Here is an 18424-nt window from a genome sequence, read left to right as displayed (position 1 = left end):
GCGCTCCCTAATGGCTGATTTTTACCAAATTTGGTACAGAGCCTCATAGCAGCATACCAAACGAGCATCACAAGTTTTGCGTTGATAGTATTTACTGTTGCAGAGATATTGCAATTGCATTAAAATGCATTGAGTTATTGGCCAAAACAAATAAACATTGATTATAGTGCCCCCTTAAGGCCGATCTTCACCAAATTTGGTACAGAGCATCGTAGTGGGATGGTGAACAAAGATCAAGTTCATTGCTAATAACATTTAATTTGGCCAAGATATGATATAATATGTGTGTGGTAGCTAGCTAGGAAAATGTGTTTGGTCGTCAAATGCACATACTTTAACGTAGCAAAATTCTTTGTACAACTTTGGTCAGGTCCATCTGGAGATGCTATCTACCAGCTTTCGTGCAGATCAGTCGCACGGTCTAGGACGAGTTCAAAAAAGTTGGTTTTGCGCATTGTGCGTTATTGTGAAAAAACCTTTAAGCAGAAATGGGTGTGGCCTATATCATGTGATTCAGCCTGATTCAAGGAACACAGGGATGTAAGGATTTTCTAATGTGCAATGTGTAATGTGGGAGTTAAAGGCAAAAAACATTATAGCGCCACCTAGTGGTCCACATGTGTAATTTGTGGTAGGTGTGGTCCATCTACCCTGTAAATTTAAAGTTGTTCACATTAGTGTAAGTGGTGAATCTAGACTTGGATCCCATAGGCCACGCCCACTTTGACGCCTCAGTACCCCACTCTAGGCATGGCCTCAGGGGTGGCCCTAGATGGTACCCATCAAATTTTGTAAAAATCGGATGAGCCGCTCATGAGATATAAACTTTTTATACTTGTAGCGCCCCCTAGTGACCAATTTTCATAAAACGCGTGGGGGACCTCCAAAGGGTAATGAAACAAACAACAAACAAGAATCTAAAATTTTGCGTTGATAGCATTTATTTTGGCCGAGATATGGCAAAGTTGTTTTTTTCATAGTTAGCTACACAAAATTGTTTGTGCGTAATATGCAAAATTTTTATCCTATAAAAAATTATTTTAATAACTTTTTGTCAGGTCGGTCTGTAGAAGCTACTTGCCAAGTTTCGTGCAGATTGGTCGCACGATCTAGGAGGAGATGGAAAAAGAAGGTTTTTGATAAATCGTGATTTTTCACGCATATAAGTCTAAGTGGAAATGGGCATGGCCTTTATCAGGCGATTCAGTTGGATCCAGGGAACGCGTGGATATATGGTTTTTGAATGTCCGGTGTACGGTGTGGGAGTTATAGGGCCAAATGTATTTTTTCTACTATAGCGCCACCTATTGGTGGAAGTGGGTCAATTGATGCGCCTGAGGTCCTTGCGGAGTTTTGGACCAGTCCTGAAAATGGCATCCCCCCAACATGTACGGTTTAGGCTGTAGTCAGAGTTTTACGCGGAGAAGAAAAATAAAAATAATCCTTAGAAAAACAATAGGGTTCCACAGCCCTGCTGTGCGAACGGCATAGCTACCTGGGTCCCTGCAATCCGACATAGATTGTCATGTATCCTAGTCCAAAGTTCCGGACCTTATCACAGGACCATAGGACATGAAGTAATTTGCCATCGTCTGTCTTACACTTCCAACAATTTGGTGTGTCTTTCAAACCAGGTCTAAACTATCTGGAGGGAGTCCAATAAAAGCAATGCATAATCTTGAACTGAATGAGGTGCCCCCTCACATCAGGCGACATAGATCTAATATTCCTACAGATTTTGTCCCTCTCCTCATAATCCAGTGTAATACTCAGGTGCCAATCAGGAAGTTAGATGGGCATCTGGAGCCAATCTCCCTCTGGGGACCACACACACACACACACACACACACACACACACACATAGTATTTAGCATGGATACAAAACGTAATGTTAAAAAATGATGACCTAATGAAATTTGAAGTAGGATCCAAACGTCTCTATTAAACGTTTGCGGAGTAAGTGTGCAGGTGTTACTTTTTCTTCAACAACCATCAGCCTTTCCAAATTTGTACCTCCTCTAATCCTCAATGCTCTGGCTTGTGACCCGGAAATCATTGTGCGCCATGTTGAAAGATGTCCCAATTCCTAAAATGCACATCGAGGAGCGAGGAGGCTCGCCGGAGGAGCTATAATCGAGGATACACCGATGTATCCCCTGCGGAAGTCTTTTAACCCATGGCATGTCGAGAGAGAGAGAGAGAGAGAGAATATTTATATCCGCGGGCCCGTGGTTAATCTACGGTTCGGGCCGGTCGGATAATACAAATTAACATTCTGATTAATAGGGTGGGTAAAATAATAAAAAATTGGCGAGGAAAATATTTACGTTCTCTAAAATATGAACATAACAGAGCTGCTGTCGGACAGAAAGCTTCATTTGAAAGTGCGCCCCTAGAGAGATGCTATTTCCCATTATAAATTAAAATAAGCCAATTGTCTCTCCTCAGGTCTCTTCCTTGACTCCTTTGCTCAAATCTCCTATGGGTGGGATTAAGACACGAGGAGAGGAATCGGGGATGCACAAACTGGGAATTGGGAAAGGGCTCCAGTGTAACTTTAGAAATGCCTTTGAGGAGAGGTTATCTGAAAGTGTGTGCTATTATGTCAATTTGTTCACCCCTCCCTATGATGGCAGGCTTCTTGCCCCGTCTGCAAGTGTGACCATTCTGAATAGCTGTAAACACCTTTGCCTTGAGACAGATAGTCGAACTACAGGCAGTACAAACTAGTTCATTTCAAGCATATCCTGGCTTTGAGTCTTCAGGCTTGTACATACAAGGGCAGATGTCTAAGGTAATGTTGGTTGCCAGCTGTTGCTCAGCTATAATTGGAGTCATTGCAGACATAAAATGTTGGTGTTATTTGTTTCTGCTCTGGTATTCAGATTTAAGCTTTCAGATGATCTTTTCAACTCTTACCTTGTGCTCTCCTCCTTTTAGATATCCGCCTCCGGGTTCGTGCTGAGTACTGCCAGCATGAGTCTGCGCTTCAGGGTAACGTCTTCTCCAACAAGCAAGAGGCAGTGGAGCGACAATTTGAGCGCTTCAACCAGGCAAACACTATCCTCAAATCCCGAGACTTGGGCTCCATCATCTGTGACATCAAGTTCTCTGAGCTCACCTACTTGGATGCCTTCTGGAGGGACTACATCAATGGATCATTGCTAGAGGCCCTTAAAGGGGTCTTTATCACAGATTCCTTAAAACAGGCTGTGGGCCATGAAGCTATAAAACTGTTGGTCAATGTTGATGAGGAGGACTACCAGGCTGGTCGACGCAAACTGCTACGTAATTTGGTCACAAGTGGAGGGAGTCCACCTGGAGCTAGCAAAGACTCTGTATCTTAGACACTCTCCAGGTGGTAGCATAAGAGAGAAATGCTGCCGTGCTTTCCCCACAGGGAATAGAGTGAGATGTGGTTGTGTCATTTGAGGTGCCTGAAGTGTGTGCCTGAAAGGAACTGAAGGACTTCCAGCCACCGCATTAATTCCTACTGAGCTAAGGTCATAGGATATCTACTTGGCACCCCTAAGCATAGCATGTGAGGTGATTGGGAACTATGTTAGCAAAAAGAAGAAGGTGTATACAGTTTGACATTATTTTGAATGTTAAGCTGTTCATTTTCTTCAAGGAGGAGAATGCTGATTCATTCTTTCATTGAATTTAACAAATTTCTTGTTTCTGGTATGTTTTCATTGAAGCATTGAGCTCATTGAAACACACTGTTACTCTAAAGATAGATGATCTTCACAACCTGTCCAGTTCTTTTCAATACAACAAAGTTACTCCCAGTGGGAGTTGTACCTTACTGTCAAACTGTTTTTTCAGGTACATTACAGATTGATTGGATAAACCCAATGAGAGAGTGTTCTGTATGTTATATAAAGGCACAGACTGTAGGAGTTAAAATTAGTTTTTATATTTCTTTCAGCGTATTATCCTACTTACCCCACACTTTCCAGAATTTCCTTGTCTGTAAAGATGGACCCTTTCAGAGCCTTTTTTTATTGGCTCATATTTGTTCACTGTCAATGTTGTGTCTCTGCTTTGTTTTAACAAATTCTTTGTTTTACAACATGGCTTGTTACCAGCAGCTGTGATTCTGGCCTAATGTGAAATTCCAATTGTCCAGTCACTGCCAATATTTAAACTTTGGGGATCATTTTAATGTGTTGAATACTATCCAATGAAACATTGAGTCATTCACTGGTGTTTTAGATTTGTTTGGATTTGCAAATTAGGGCCAGTTTCATTGTCAGCCTGTAACTCTGCTTACTCATCGTCTCACTCATGATATAACACTTAACATTTTTAAAATTTGAAATGACCCTTAATAGCTAATTAACAGCAGTTGAAAATCATAGACAGTGTGTGTAGAGTTATCTCAGTTGTGCAGATAGTAAGATGCAAGATCAAATTTAAATAATTCACAGTTAAGATATTTCACCCAGTTGTTGTTGGACTTGCACATTAAATCCTCTGCAGTCTTCTCTGTGGACTTGTTATGCCTCTGGTGAATGAGGATGTAGTTGAGTCCACATGCTCAGTGTTACAATCACTTTCTTATCCAGTCACTTGACACCCAGTTGGACATGTTAGACAAACTAGGCGTCCTGGTGTCCTCAGTTCCATCCTTCTCCTTCATGGGGTGGCATTTCCACACATTCACCAACCAAACTGGGGTTCTTTTTATTAAGGTTTTGATGCAGAAAAAACTAACTGTGCAGGTCAACATAATAGTAAGGTATATAGCATGTTAATCTTCTACAATTAAGTGCGCAGATCTAGAACAATTATAAGCTTATAGTGGAAGAATACCACTTTTACAGTGTTGTCAGAAATGCTAATTAACCAAATGTAAATTTATATTCATTTCTTTTTGGTATATGGAATGAGGTGGATTAACAGAAGACATTATTTGGTGGGTGCCTGTGACAAACCCGTGTTGACAGTATTACTGATGATAACTTTAATGCAGTCCTAAAATACATTCAGTGGCCTCTTTATTAGGCACACCTTTTTAGTTCTGAGAAGGCTCCCTAAAGAGGGGATTGGGGATGATGGCCTCACACAGTTAATGCAGATTTTGTGGCTGCACATTCGTGCTGCAAATCTAGCTATTGCGCCTCAGATTACAGGAGCTGTACTCAGCTAAACAGGATGCAGGATTTCAACAAGGCTGGTGATATAAAACCACAACTGATCTGTAATCATGTTTAGCTTCAGGAGATCAGTCGCTGGTACACATCCATCCCATACAGCTTATTTTTGAGTAGCTTCAACCTTTCCGTTTATTAGCATTGCAATGTAAGCCAGATTCAGAAATTGTGCACATTAAAAGTTCCTGACATACCCAGACAAGAGTCTGCCCTTGTGTGCCCTTGAGCCTCCTGTGGCCAACAGTCACCCTTATCAACAGCTAATTAATCATGTATTATTAGATGTTGATAATAGATGATGCCAGTGAGAGCGCTGCCCAACTGGCAGTTCACGTGAGTCAATAACTACAATAACCCATTTAGTGCAGTTTTTTCCTTTTGCCATTTGTTTTCTTGTCACAGTGGAAAAACATTGCTGATTGACCGTGCCAGTACAGTGAAAAACTTCTCAGTTCCAGTTGCAATTTTTTTGGTAGACTTGTTTGTTCTGTAATACTTTGTGGATTAGAAATACAGACTACAACTGCCGGCCTATTCATTTTGCAAGTGCAGAACTTCCATGCATGTAACTGACTGTAGGCTGTAGTTTCTGTTCTGTGTTGAAGTGCAACTATTCACAAAAAATGTGAGTGGTCAACCAACTTTTAACACACCCAACAAAAGTGACAGTATTAGACAATCCTGCAAAATCCTGGATTATATTTACGACAACATCCTTCAAATTCTTCCTTTCTAGAATATCTGAGCACAGCACCTAGTATGCTATGGGGAGAGAACAATCGTGGTTATGTTTATTAAAGAGGCAAATGTCAATTGTGACGGGATGGAATTTCCAGTCTCCTGTACCAAAGTCAGATACACATCTGCCCATCCACCACCCCAACCTCCACACCCTTTCTTTTTTGAGTAGCTGCATAAAGGACACACTACTTCCTGCATTGGCACTGAACATTGGCATTTGATGTTAATCGTACGGTGGTAATTGTCCAATATGGACACAATTCCTTGGGATACTGGACTAGAGGCGACACAGATAGAAAGGGGGCGACATAGTCATACATTTTAAAACTTTTCAAATTGTAGCTTTAAAAAAAAGAAAGGAAATTGACATGCTGAAATGTCATCACTGGTTTACCAAGACTGGTTATGACTCAATGCAAACTCAAAGTACCTTTGTTTGGAAATGTTTAATATCAGTGATAATATGGCAGTATATCACAGATGAAGCATAATGCTGTTTTGTGGTGAGATGATTTTTGATTTTGTAACAGAGGTAGATAAGAGACTAAATGTCATTTAAGTAAAATTTGTCATTTGAAATGCCAGTCTCTAATGCTAATATTTGAAATGTTTCTGTTATTCAGTGCACATAGCCAAATGGTTGACATAAAAAAAATCTGTGTACCCTTTAAAAGTTCAGTGTATGTTTTTACCAAATATATTCTTCCTGCTAAAAACGCTTATTTTAAAAATCTTATCTCTGCTATCATACCATCCGTGGGTACATATCAGAACACGCAAGTCATAATTGACACGTCACTATTACTGTGAATTAAATAGAGTAGGCCTAAATTTTATATTTTTTCCTCCAGTGGAATTTTATGTTAAGGTTGCAAGTTAGTATCTATTATATAGGTTGGTGTTTGTTATGTTGATTGTATGTTATGTTGTCATATGCAGCTGTCTTTTACGCAAAATTGCATGTAAGCTGTTATCTCCAGAAATGTCATAGAAACTCACAGTGCTAACATTTTGTAAATAACTTTATTGGATGTCAGGTTTTCTTACTTCAATTTTGCATTTCTTTCAGGAAACAGACAAGTAGGACTGTTAATAAATGAAATGGATGGGTTTTGTTGAAGTCCCAGTCCTAGTTTTTTTTTTTTGTCAGCAGAGTACAATTTTCAGATAAGAGAATATATAGGATATGTTTAAACCATGAGAATTCTGATGGATCAATTTTTTTTTTCTGGGCTACACCAACATTTAAAAACATTTGGCCCTGCTTTGACACAAACCCCGTGTTGAATTTGTGTTAAAACTGTATGTTGATTTACATTAGACTGGTCCTGGGTGCATCGCATTTTTCCTTCAGACACTTCTTGCCAGTCAGCTCGTCTCACTCATAACGTCAGGGAGATATAAGAGGAAAGAAGGAGAAATCAACAGATTGACAAATAAGGCAAACCATGTTAATTTTGACCATGGATGTTCTTGCGGAGACTTGAATGTAATGTATTTCAGTGTGAACCATACTCCTTACCAGTATGATGGATTACTTTCAACATATACACTAATATGAAATGATAGAATATTTGGTGGGTAGTCCTGAGGGGTATACTATGAAGCAAGTTTTACAGAGCCAGGGTTTGTAACGGGTACCACAACGGTGGTTATTAACTTGCTCTGTTAACCCAGGCTTTCTTCTTCAGGTTCTGTGCACTTTCCCATAAAAGGAGTGTTTAGAGTGTCATTTGACTTTTCTACCACACTAAATGAACGTATTGTGTGCTGCCTACAACTACTGCCTATGAAAATTATACCAGCAAAAAAACAACACTGTTACTGCAAAAAAGGCAAGAGAGGAATGCTGGCAGAAAATTACAAACTGTTTAAATTCATAAGTGAATATTAGTGCTGTCAAATGATTTAAATGTTTAATCGCATTAATGTCATAGTTAAGTCTCAATTAATCGCACATTTTTCTCTTCTAAATGTCCCTTGATTTCTTTTTGTCCCATTATTTTTTCTCATTTTAATGCTCTTATCAACATGATACAATACTTGTAAAATGGTGCCTGAACCGAAAGATTTATTTTTATATATATATATATATATACACACACACACACACACACACACAGTATCACAAAAGTGAGTATATCCCTCACATTGAAGAAATTACAACACTGAAGAAATTACACTTTGCTACAATGATTTTAAGTGTCCAGCTTGTATAACAGTGTAAATGTACTGTCCCCTCAAAATAACTCAACACACAGCCATTAATGTCTAAACCGCTGGCAACAAAAGTGAGTACACCCCTATGTTAAATTCCCATAGAGGCAGGCAGATTTTTATTTTTAAAGGCCAATTATTTCATGGATCCAGGATACTATGCATCCTGATAAAGTTCCCTTGGCCTTTGGAAGTAAAATAGCCCCACATCATCACATGCCCTTCACCATACCTAGAGATTGGCATGGTTTTATGTTGGTTAGCTTAATAGCTGGTTTGATTTGCATTGAGAGATGATTTTATGCAAAGTACCCCATGCCAATCTCTAGGTATGGTGAAGGGCATGTGATGATGTGAGGCTAATTTAAGCTACAGGGCGCTAGCTAGCTACGGAAGCATACGATTTTGATTTCATGGTGCGGAGCCGTGCCTCATTCTCATTGAGCCTCGCCTACAAAGCAGCGAATAAACTACATTTATTACATGTATCTTTAACACTAAAGGAGGCAGAGGAATAGCTTAACATTTGACACACAGAGCAAGAGAGAGCAGGAGAGGAAGAGGAATTAGCCATTGCTAATGGCTAAGCTAAAGTAGCTAACAGCATTTTAACAATTGTGAGATCAGCGCTTGAGTATAACTTGTGTAGTTTAAGTGCAAACCAGGCAAATATTCGCTAAATTAAACAATAAAGCAGAGTTGAGTAAGTTTTTGCTGGAGCAGCAAACTAGCGTCCGTAACACGGGAACACCGGAAGTGATACAATACGCTTACCGTAAACGTGACATGACAGATCAGAGACTTCTTCCACCGCATGTGGGAGTAGTTGTCCTATCAAAGGTCTATGTTGCTGCAAGGACAGGACTCTTCATTACACCGGCTTCCCTCTGAATACAGTTGACTTTGAAAACTGTTCAGTGCTGGTCACTGTGAGGACAGATGGCTTCAGGCAGCACTGAAGTCTAGCAGTACTGCTCCCACAATATTCCTTTTCAACCAATCATCCAGCTTTGTGTAAGTGCAGTGCATGTTGAGTGACCTACCGTATAAGCGTGCTGATACTCGCTTGTCAAATTAACAGAGAATTAGCACTGTATCTGGTGAAATACAGATGTTCCCAATAGTTTGCTAAGAATAGGTGACAGACTTATTGGTTGGCTGTTAGTGCCGGTGAAGGCAGCCCTAGCTTGCATGGGTAGGAATAACTTTAGCTTCTTTCCAAATTTGAGGAAAAACATTACTTGCAAGGCTTAAATTGAAAATGTGGCATATTAGGAGTGGCAATTTAGTCAGCAACCATCCTCAGTAGCTTTCCATCCAAGTTCTCAATACCAGGGGCCTCATTTAAAAAACCTGTTAAGCAAGAAAAAGTTGCTTAAAGCAGGGTGAAATTTGTCGTCGCAACATTCCTCGCAATAGTCGGGATTTATAAAGAATTTCCATGCGTAAAAATGTTCCCAGTTTTCCGCAAACGTTTGACCACACGTGTGATCGTGCGTAATGCTCCCAAGGTTTTGTAGACTGCGTTTTAGTGAACTCCGATGGTATGCCCGTTTTCCGAACCTAACCCAGTTTTTGTTTTCCTGAACCCAACAATCCCGTTCTTGCTAAACCGACCCAGAGCCGGTCGCGGCGCCCGGCGAGGGCCTGCCAGCAACGGGGAGAGACAGGGGATCCTCCCACACCGTGCAGCGGAGGAAATGCGCTTTTCCTCCGCTGCTCTCCCCTGCCTCTCCCCGGGAAATGCGTTGTTTGTTTGATGTGTATCTGTGTGTGTGTCTGTGTCGGTGCGTCTTTATGTGGTCGTGTCTGATTGTAGGTGTATGTGTGTGGGAATGTTGTCTTTCTGCACCTGCTATTCCCACACAGTTACCAAATTGTCACATTTCAAGCACTTTCACCTGTTTTGCACCAATAATGATCCAAAATATTGTTTCTATTTTTTACCTTTTTAATAATTGAATTTCCTTTCTCACAAAAAACGAAAATGATCATATGATCATAAATGTGATCTCAAAGAGGTAAATGGCAAATATGAACAATAAATTATGTATATCATTGGTAATTGAGCTAAATCTGTTAAGTATTAAGGCTGCACAACAATATGAACACTACACAAGGGTTACGGCTTCCAAAGAGGATTTTGTTTCGATGTTCTACCTCAGTTAGATCTCACGATCACTGAATCGTGTTTTTTTCCCCATTTTTCCGTTTAGTGATTGGTGATCAAGGGCTACTTTCAAGGCTGGAATATTCATTGATTGATTAAGATGGACCTTATTAGGACAAATATGGGACGACCTTGGGAGGAGCGTGAGGCTCGTGCACGACCGCATAAGGTAACGCACGTCCGTATTTCCATCATACTTTATATTATTTATTTTACTTTCATAATACAATTTCTTCTTCTTTTTCTTCATTTTAGTCACATAGTTCCGTATTTTACAGTATGTCTGCCAATCAGATGTACATCCAGACCTTTTTGCCACTCATTTGGCCTCATCTCTATCAACCATGCATTTTTTCAATTCCTCATCAATCCAAAGGGCACTGACAGTTCTAACAGTCATTTTCTTGACTGTATATAATATTTCAATAACTGGAAGCAGCAGTTTCATGAATACTTCAAGTGTAGCATCTGGGTCCGTCATTTTACTCACATCAGACCAACAAATATTTTTAACATCATCATACGACTCACAGTAGAATCGCTTGTATGATCTCTTAAACGCTACTTTAGGCCCCGCCTTTGGAAATTTGACTTTCCTGGATATTGCTACTAGATTATGATCGCTATGGGAACCGATACAGGTTTTGAGCACAATTCTACAGCATTAGTGTAAGTGTGATCAATGCACGTGGATGATATAATTCCTGTATTGTTCTTGAATACCCTGGTAGGTTGATTAATGACCTGAACCAGATTACAGGCGCTGGTTACAGTGAGAAGTTTCTTTTTTAGTGGACAGCTTGATGAAAGTAAATTAATGATCAGGTCTCCCAGGAGATAAATCTCATTATTCACATCACATACTCTTTGAAGCATTTCACACAAATTATCTAAATACTGACTGTTAGAACTTGGTGGCCTATGACAACATCCCAACAGCAGAGGTTTTAAATGAGGCAGGTGAACCTGCAGCCACAACATTTTAACTGCATAAATCCTCTCTGAGCTTAAGAGGAATGTGACTCTGAATATACAGTATGATCATTCTTCCACATTATCAGCTTAAGGATATTGTTGTAATTTCCTCAGGAAAAACTTCAGGCACCACCACAGAGTGTTTGACAAAGGTTGCAGTAAAGATTTTAATAAATTTACAACTTAACAAAAAAATCAAACATGCATTAGTAAAGTTAGGCTAACTTTAACAGACTAAAACAGGACATTAATGCAACTATGATCAAATGCCTGTCATTAAAACCAATAACATTTTTTGGAGAAGGATTAGGATTAAAACTGAATCCAAATACCAGTATTAACAATGTTTAACCTGTTGTTATTATCAGGGTCGGGTCAGGGCTGAACTGGCGGTCATATTTCAATTTTAAATGTCAGTTACAGTCATGGACGTATTATAACAGGTGATAGTATGGCCCTTAGCCTTGAGATAGGCTGGCATGGCTCTCTCATCCGCAGACAGCACAGCAACGGAGCTCTGGCCTGAGTTTAAGATCTTTAGCAACATCAGATATGTGTGCTCTTCACAGGCGCTCATGAAAGGCCACTCCATCCCAAAGTCCCGGGCTGAATTTTTATCCCAGTATATCCCTGTTTATTACACTGAAAGGGCTAATACATTACGCCATCATGTTTTGTGATTAGTAGGTTAACTGGTCTTGTGCAATATGTGTTTAATTTTGTAAGTTACAGGCACCAATGTGTAGACAGTGAAGAAGCCTGGTTTGGTACACCAAGCTTACTCAACGATTAGCTAGTTTATTTAGTGCTTCAGTGGCCTATTAGAACAGTGCTTCATTCATTTTTTTGTTTCCTTGAAGTTGATGTTCAAACTAATAGAATAAGTTTTGCATATTGTTTATTTTATTAATTGGCAATACGTGACAGTGCATTAATGTGATAAAATGAGTAATGGCACATTTTCTTTTCTTGTTATTTACTGTTTGCTACACTCTCATAAATTACTTTATTGCCCATGCTGTCTCTCATTTATAGGCAGGATAGTATGACAGTTCATCACTGGTGCTTCTAGGATCTGAGGTCCTTTTTACTATAGGGCTTGTTTCCCAAGAGGTTATCCACCTCAGATACAATGGACAGTGATAACTTCGGAAGGACCTGCGGAATGAGAAGAGAGAAACCATTACTGTAATATATCAAATTATTTATTTACATCAACTGCTGAAAGAACCAGGCTTTTACTTAGGCAGGTCTTCTAAGTGTCACAAACCAGGTGTGTTTGCCAGTTTGGTCCAGGTTGTGTTTGCTGGTGTGAAAGCTGCCATTTGATCACAGCTGTAGACCCAACAACTTGACCAAGACATATTCAGACAATCCATCTGCTGATCACGTCGGTATTAATTCTATAGGTGCTTAGGAGCTCAGGAAATATTGAGCACTATTGGGAAATCATGACATTGGAAGATGTCAAATCACAGTTTTATATGAACATGTCAACCTATGTCTATTTCTATATTTATCTTTAGTTGTGTACTCCTATCTTTTTGTTGCATACAGTATACTATGACACACTTTGTATACTGTATGACACCACTAAGTGGTTAGTTATCACACCACATTTTATTCATCTATTGTGTATTGATAACTAACAACCCAGTCTCATGGCAGTTCGTGAAATGGTCACGTTATGTAATCTATTGATACGTGTTCACGGAGACGTTTTTGTCATTTTTTTCGTGGTGGCCAGCATGAAAATGTAAACTAATGTATTTAAATGGGAAGCATATGTCGTGGTCACAGCACGACTACGATAGTGAGTAGTATGAAATGCCGAAAATCCGCATAAGGAGATTGGTTGGGGTGGTGGATGGGTCAAACAATTCCGGACTTTCACCCCGGAGGCCGGGGATTGCGTCCCGCGTGTGGCGTTTTGTTTCCCCGTTAACCGTCCCGTTATCGGTGCGTTGGCCGTGTCCCGGCGTGTGAGGCGTCCTCCCCTGCGGCTATTCCCGGCTCGTGAGGCATCCTTTCCCCTTGTTTTTTTCGCCATCCTGTTATTGAGGCGTCCTCCCCCGGGGTGTGGCGTTTGCTTTCTCCGTTAATCTCCATATAGACCATTTTGTGCTGGCCACCACGAAAAAAATGACAAAAACATCCTTGTGAACACTTATCAATAGATTTAAAATAACGTGACCATTTCACGAACTGCCGTGAGACTGTGTTGTAACTAAGCACCCAGTGATTGCATACCATATACAAAGTGTGTTAATTTGATACACTTTGTGAACCATTTCCATGAATGCACCTTACACAAGAGCAAAACAACTTTCAAACTGTGGACAGACCATTTAGGAAAAAATAATACATTGTAAGACAGACAGAGTTAGAAGCTGTAAAGATTTGCAGTGATCAGTCACCAAGAAATTGCAAAATCTCTGCACACCTTAATGTGTTTTGTTTATTTGATTTGATTAGGACAATGCACATTAATGAACATTTCTGTAAATGCGCCAGTGTTAGCCAGTCAGTCGGCTAATTTTCAACTGCGTGTGTCAGAAGAAAGCACAACTTGAATAAAACTGAAAAACCTCTCAGCACACTGCTGCTAGAGAGCCGTACATGAAACCAGAACTTCCGGGTGGTGTTCCAGAAATCAATCAAACAATCTTCATAAGAAATTACATTAAAATGTCTCTACAACACTATCTCAGTATGTCATGTATGTCAGTAGGTCTCCATCCATACATATAGGATGATATTATTTATTCAATATTTCTGTATTTAGAAGCTTTTAATAAACAAATTTCCTGTAAGCCTTAGACTTTTGTTGGTTAAACCTCACAGTTCAACAGAAGAGGTCAGTCCTTCAAGGGGACAAGGTTAGTTTACACATCTCTGTGACAGCAGTAGGGCAGGGAGTGGATTTGGTTGGAACAATGGACTGTAAAAGTAATGGATGCCATGTAATGAAGCCAATTCGAAGCGGCATTCTCTTTGCTCGCTATTTAATGGAGAGGTATACCTGTGACCATTGAGTCAGCTTTATGGCTTTGCCCTGTTGCTCATTCTCTTGGTCTGTGTGTTTGTTACTGTTCTGTCTAGGAGTTTTTGTTGTGTATGTGGTGTTTATGTTCTGCAGAGCAGGAACCTGCTGAAAATCAGTTTTACACTGAGTCAGGCCCGATTGTCTTTAATCTTTTCCTGTTTAATAAATAAAAAATGAAAATAAAAAATGAAATTCTATCTAATTTCCAGCAGGGGGGGCGACTCCACCGGCTCCAAAAAAAAAGTCAGTTTCTATAGAAGTCTATGAGAAAATGACCTCTTCTCACTTGATTTATTACATCAGTAAACACTTTCATAATAAGTTTATGGTCTAAATCTCTAGTAGTCTTCTTTAGCATAATGTTCATTTTGTAAATTATGGTCCCATTTATTTTAAAATAGATGGTAAAGCAGGGCTGTCACTACCATGTTGTTGCATGTTATTATATTGCATTATTGGTCTGTTTTCTTTTCTGTTGTTGAGTCTCAAGACTGTACCATGTAGTGTTGGCTGTGGTTATGTAACTATTAACTTTAAGTGCTTCCACCTGCTGCCTGTATGCTTTCTGACCTGTATTGCTCCGATATTCTCCATCAGCTGGTCAGTTCTGGAAGCTCCCAGCAGGACAGAGTTCACCCCCTCATTCCTCAGGCACCATGCTGTTGGAATTTGCAGCACATGAAAAAAGGTAAATTTTTTTAATTTAACAGCCATTATTGTGTGGTGGCAAAGAGTCAAGTGTTTTGTATAATTCCCTATTGCTCATATTGTGAGCAGTTCTTTGAAAAAGAAGCACAAATCCAAATGTAAATATTGCAGCATGATGATGACCAAGACAGCTGGGATGACTTTGACTTTGCAGACCTGATCAGACACCTTCAGAGACATAAAAAAAAAATGGGGAGTTGCTAGCTAGCAAGTGCTGTACCAAAAGCTTACCCTGTATTCTTAAAGAGTACCTAGCCATCTTTTAATAATAACTGGGCAAGAAATAAGCCTTTCCTGTGTTTGCAAAGAAAAAAAGTCTGTTTGATACCATATTTCCTCAAAAAGTAGCCTTTAGTTACTTAATTGCGGATGGTAAGATACCTTTATTTGAAGCAGTGCTTGTATTAGGTCTTGCAGGTCTTGTGTTAGAGGCAAGTCTTTAATTATAATTCCCTCTGTTTGATAAATATATTTTAGCACAAAGCCTTGTTTTGATCCACCCCCGTTTTCCCTAGAACAGTTACACTGTTAATACAAACTCTTGTATCTGCTTCAAATTAAAAGCCCTCTAGCGTTTCAGTGGAAAGAAACCCTTTACTTCTTAAGAAGGATTTTACTGTGAAACATTTTCAGGAACATGCTGTGGAAACTCATTGTCTTGCAAGGTTCCTATATGGCATGAAGCAACACAAACAACCGCAATGACTAAAATTTTACAGTAACATAACAAGGTGTGTTACTGTACAGAACAAGTACACAATAAGGTGTAGAAAATAGTATGATTATATTGTTTAACTAATTAAAAACAACGCTTAGTTGGCATGCACATAATATACAGCCACCCGGGAGTTTATCCACCCTTGTTTTTAGAGTGCCTTTGGACTCTGACTTGACTCTGACTCAACTGGACAGGTCCGTGTCAAATCCCAGACCCGGGACTTGACATGGACAGGATTAAGTTGGTACTGACTACAGCCCTACCTGCATGTATCGTGAATGGCAGATGTGGTTTTCTGTGTTTTTTAAATTAATGTCTAATAAAAGAAATACGGTAAAATACTTTTAGGTGATGACAATAACATAGTTGCAGGTTACCACAATACATGTGAATTTAAAGATGGTATCTTGGAAAATGAGCATTAAGTTAATCTTGGATAGAATTAGCTGTAATGAAGTGACAACCAAATTCAATAAAGCTATCCTCCTGACAGAGACAGAAATGTCAGGTATTCCAGAAGAAAAAAAACATGGACACATACAGAGTAGGATACGGTGGACATATAGACAGAACAACAAATTACAGTTTTGTTTTACCAATAGCCAGTTGGGGCAGAGTGCAGCCTAGGTGCTCAGCAATTGCCTTCAACTCTTTTAGCTTCACCTGCTGACGGCTCCCCTCCTCACTCAGGATCTTGTCCTTCATCCACTGATAACCCTGTTGCAGACAACACAATACAGAGCTCAGGGCAAGACAAGGGTTCTGGTAGTTTATCCAACCCTGAACACCACATTGATGACTTGTTTTTTGTTTTTAGATTAAGCTGTCTTTGTCACAGAAAGAAACTGATACCTAACATAACTACAGTTCTTGCACCAGAAACTACTTAAGAGACCTCACCTTTAATTGGTTTAAACTAATTGAAATGATCAATGATCATGAGTGTTTCCCATACATAGGTTCTACTTGGGCCCAGGTCATTTGAACGTCATTTGTCAGAGTCTGGTTGTTGGAGTCTCCTCCCCTCCAGCCTTTAGTTCATCTCCATGCCCGTACCCATTAACTGTATTTGTGGACTTGAGCCGAATAAAACCTGAGATTTTATTAAGTTGGCTGTAAAAGTTTTGAAATTCAACTCAGAGTTGTTGGAATGACAGAAATATGTTCAGATGAGATCTAATGAATACAACACGGACATGTAGGCCTATTTTAAAATGCATGTTTTGTTTAAAAGATCGCCAAAGAAAAAACACTTTACCTAGAAGAATTGTTTGTCTGATTCTCAAAACATTGTAAAAAAAAATCAAACATTTGCATGATCAAGAACCTTTAAAATGCATAAAATTATACATGTTTAAACCTACAAAAAGATACAAAGCTTTGTTTCCTGTGATGCACGGTCATGCAATTAAAATTCATCCAATCCGTGACTGAGACTGCAAGCCTAAGCACCAAAACACAGCACAGCCTAGTGGTAAACATTGGTGGAAGAAGTACACAGATCCTTTACTTCATTAAAAGTACTAATACAATACTGTAAAAATACTCTGTTACAGTAAAAGTCCTGCATTGAAAATGTTACTTAGGTATCTAAGTGTCATCAGGACAATGTACTTAAAGTTAAACATTTGGACTTAAGTACAGTACTTCAGTAAATGTACAGAGTTACATTCCACCACTGGTACACTGTACAAATGTAAGTAATTCTTTGTGTGAATGATGTACAGCCAAAATTTGTATTGTCCTGCATTGTATGTACACGTGACCTTTAGGGAAATGTTGAATTATCTGATTCAATCGTTTTTCAATTTTTTTAAAGTAAATTATCAAATAAATCAAACGTTTTTCCTTTTTTAAGTTTTATGCCATTATAACTTTGTTATACTGCTCAAAAGACATTCAGCTATTTCTGGCCATGGTTGTGCTTGTTAATTTGAGATGCCAGACTTGCAGATAGAGTGAAAAATGAGCTCACAGTGAGCAATAATGTGACAGGAGCAAGAAACGCTATAATATTTGGGCTCCGGGTAATCAGGTATTTTATCTGCTGAACCATAACATTTGACAAACCAACCCGATTTAATTGAAAAAGCACATCATGGTTACACTTCATCTGTATTAGCTTTTAGTCTGATTTGTTTAATATGTAAATAGCTATTTCTTTCTAAATTATCTGTTAATGTTATGTAGTCATTGTTTTCAATAAATAGTTCATAAACAGTTTGACTAGTTTTTACTGAACGCCACGTCGTCACATTCTGCACCACCCACCACCACAAGTAAATTCTCAACCTGTGGGAAACACTGCATCTTCATAAATGGTCAGAGGAAGGCACACAATAGAATGACAATGAGAAGTGGAAAAAGTAGGAGTGTTACCTTAAGCGAGGCACGTGAAAAAGAGGGGATCCCACTGTTATACTTCCCTGAGATGATCCCACAGGCCAGTGGAGACCATGTCATAGCTCCAATGCCTGCATGCCCAAAACAGGTCTTGTAATCGACCAAATCTCAGACAGCTAATATGTGCTGTGTTGTTCAATGCCTTGTTTATTTACAGTTTCTGTAGTTTTACAATATGAGGGACTAGGGAGGCTAGGATTAGCATCAGGATTCAAACTAATACCGTTAAAATTGTATCTTAAAGAATCCAATGGCTTAAATATTAACATTACATGGCAGCCAAACAT

General features: G+C 39.3%; 2 protein-coding genes across 4 annotated transcripts in view; one reads left to right on the top strand and one right to left on the bottom strand.

The window, feature by feature from the left end:
• The window catches only part of dedd (death effector domain containing), a 30390-nt gene extending 23370 nt beyond the window's left edge, over positions 1–7020 (top strand). For both annotated transcript variants that reach the window (XM_039799718.1, XM_039799717.1), the window contains exon 5: positions 2941–7020. In XM_039799718.1, coding sequence (XP_039655652.1) covers positions 2941–3347 — 407 coding nt within the window. In that variant the 3' untranslated portion in view covers positions 3348–7020. The remainder of the gene's footprint in view (positions 1–2940) is intronic.
• Positions 7021–11402: 4382 nt separating this feature from the next.
• The window catches only part of LOC120558632 (voltage-gated potassium channel subunit beta-2-like), a 155677-nt gene continuing 148655 nt past the window's right edge, over positions 11403–18424 (bottom strand). For both annotated transcript variants that reach the window (XM_039799714.1, XM_039799715.1), the window contains 4 exons: positions 18114–18208; positions 16331–16451; positions 14879–14967; positions 11403–12420 (listed from right to left, as the gene is read on the bottom strand). In XM_039799714.1, the coding sequence (XP_039655648.1) occupies positions 12331–12420; positions 14879–14967; positions 16331–16451; positions 18114–18208 (395 nt within the window). In that variant the 3' untranslated portion in view covers positions 11403–12330. The remainder of the gene's footprint in view (positions 12421–14878; positions 14968–16330; positions 16452–18113; positions 18209–18424) is intronic.

This window comes from Perca fluviatilis, chromosome 5 (genome assembly GCF_010015445.1).
Source record: "Perca fluviatilis chromosome 5, GENO_Pfluv_1.0, whole genome shotgun sequence".
In the NCBI taxonomy this organism is placed as follows: domain Eukaryota; kingdom Metazoa; phylum Chordata; class Actinopteri; order Perciformes; family Percidae; genus Perca; species Perca fluviatilis.
Note: the sequence above shows the minus strand (reverse complement) of the source record. Positions and strands in the feature narration are given on the sequence as shown.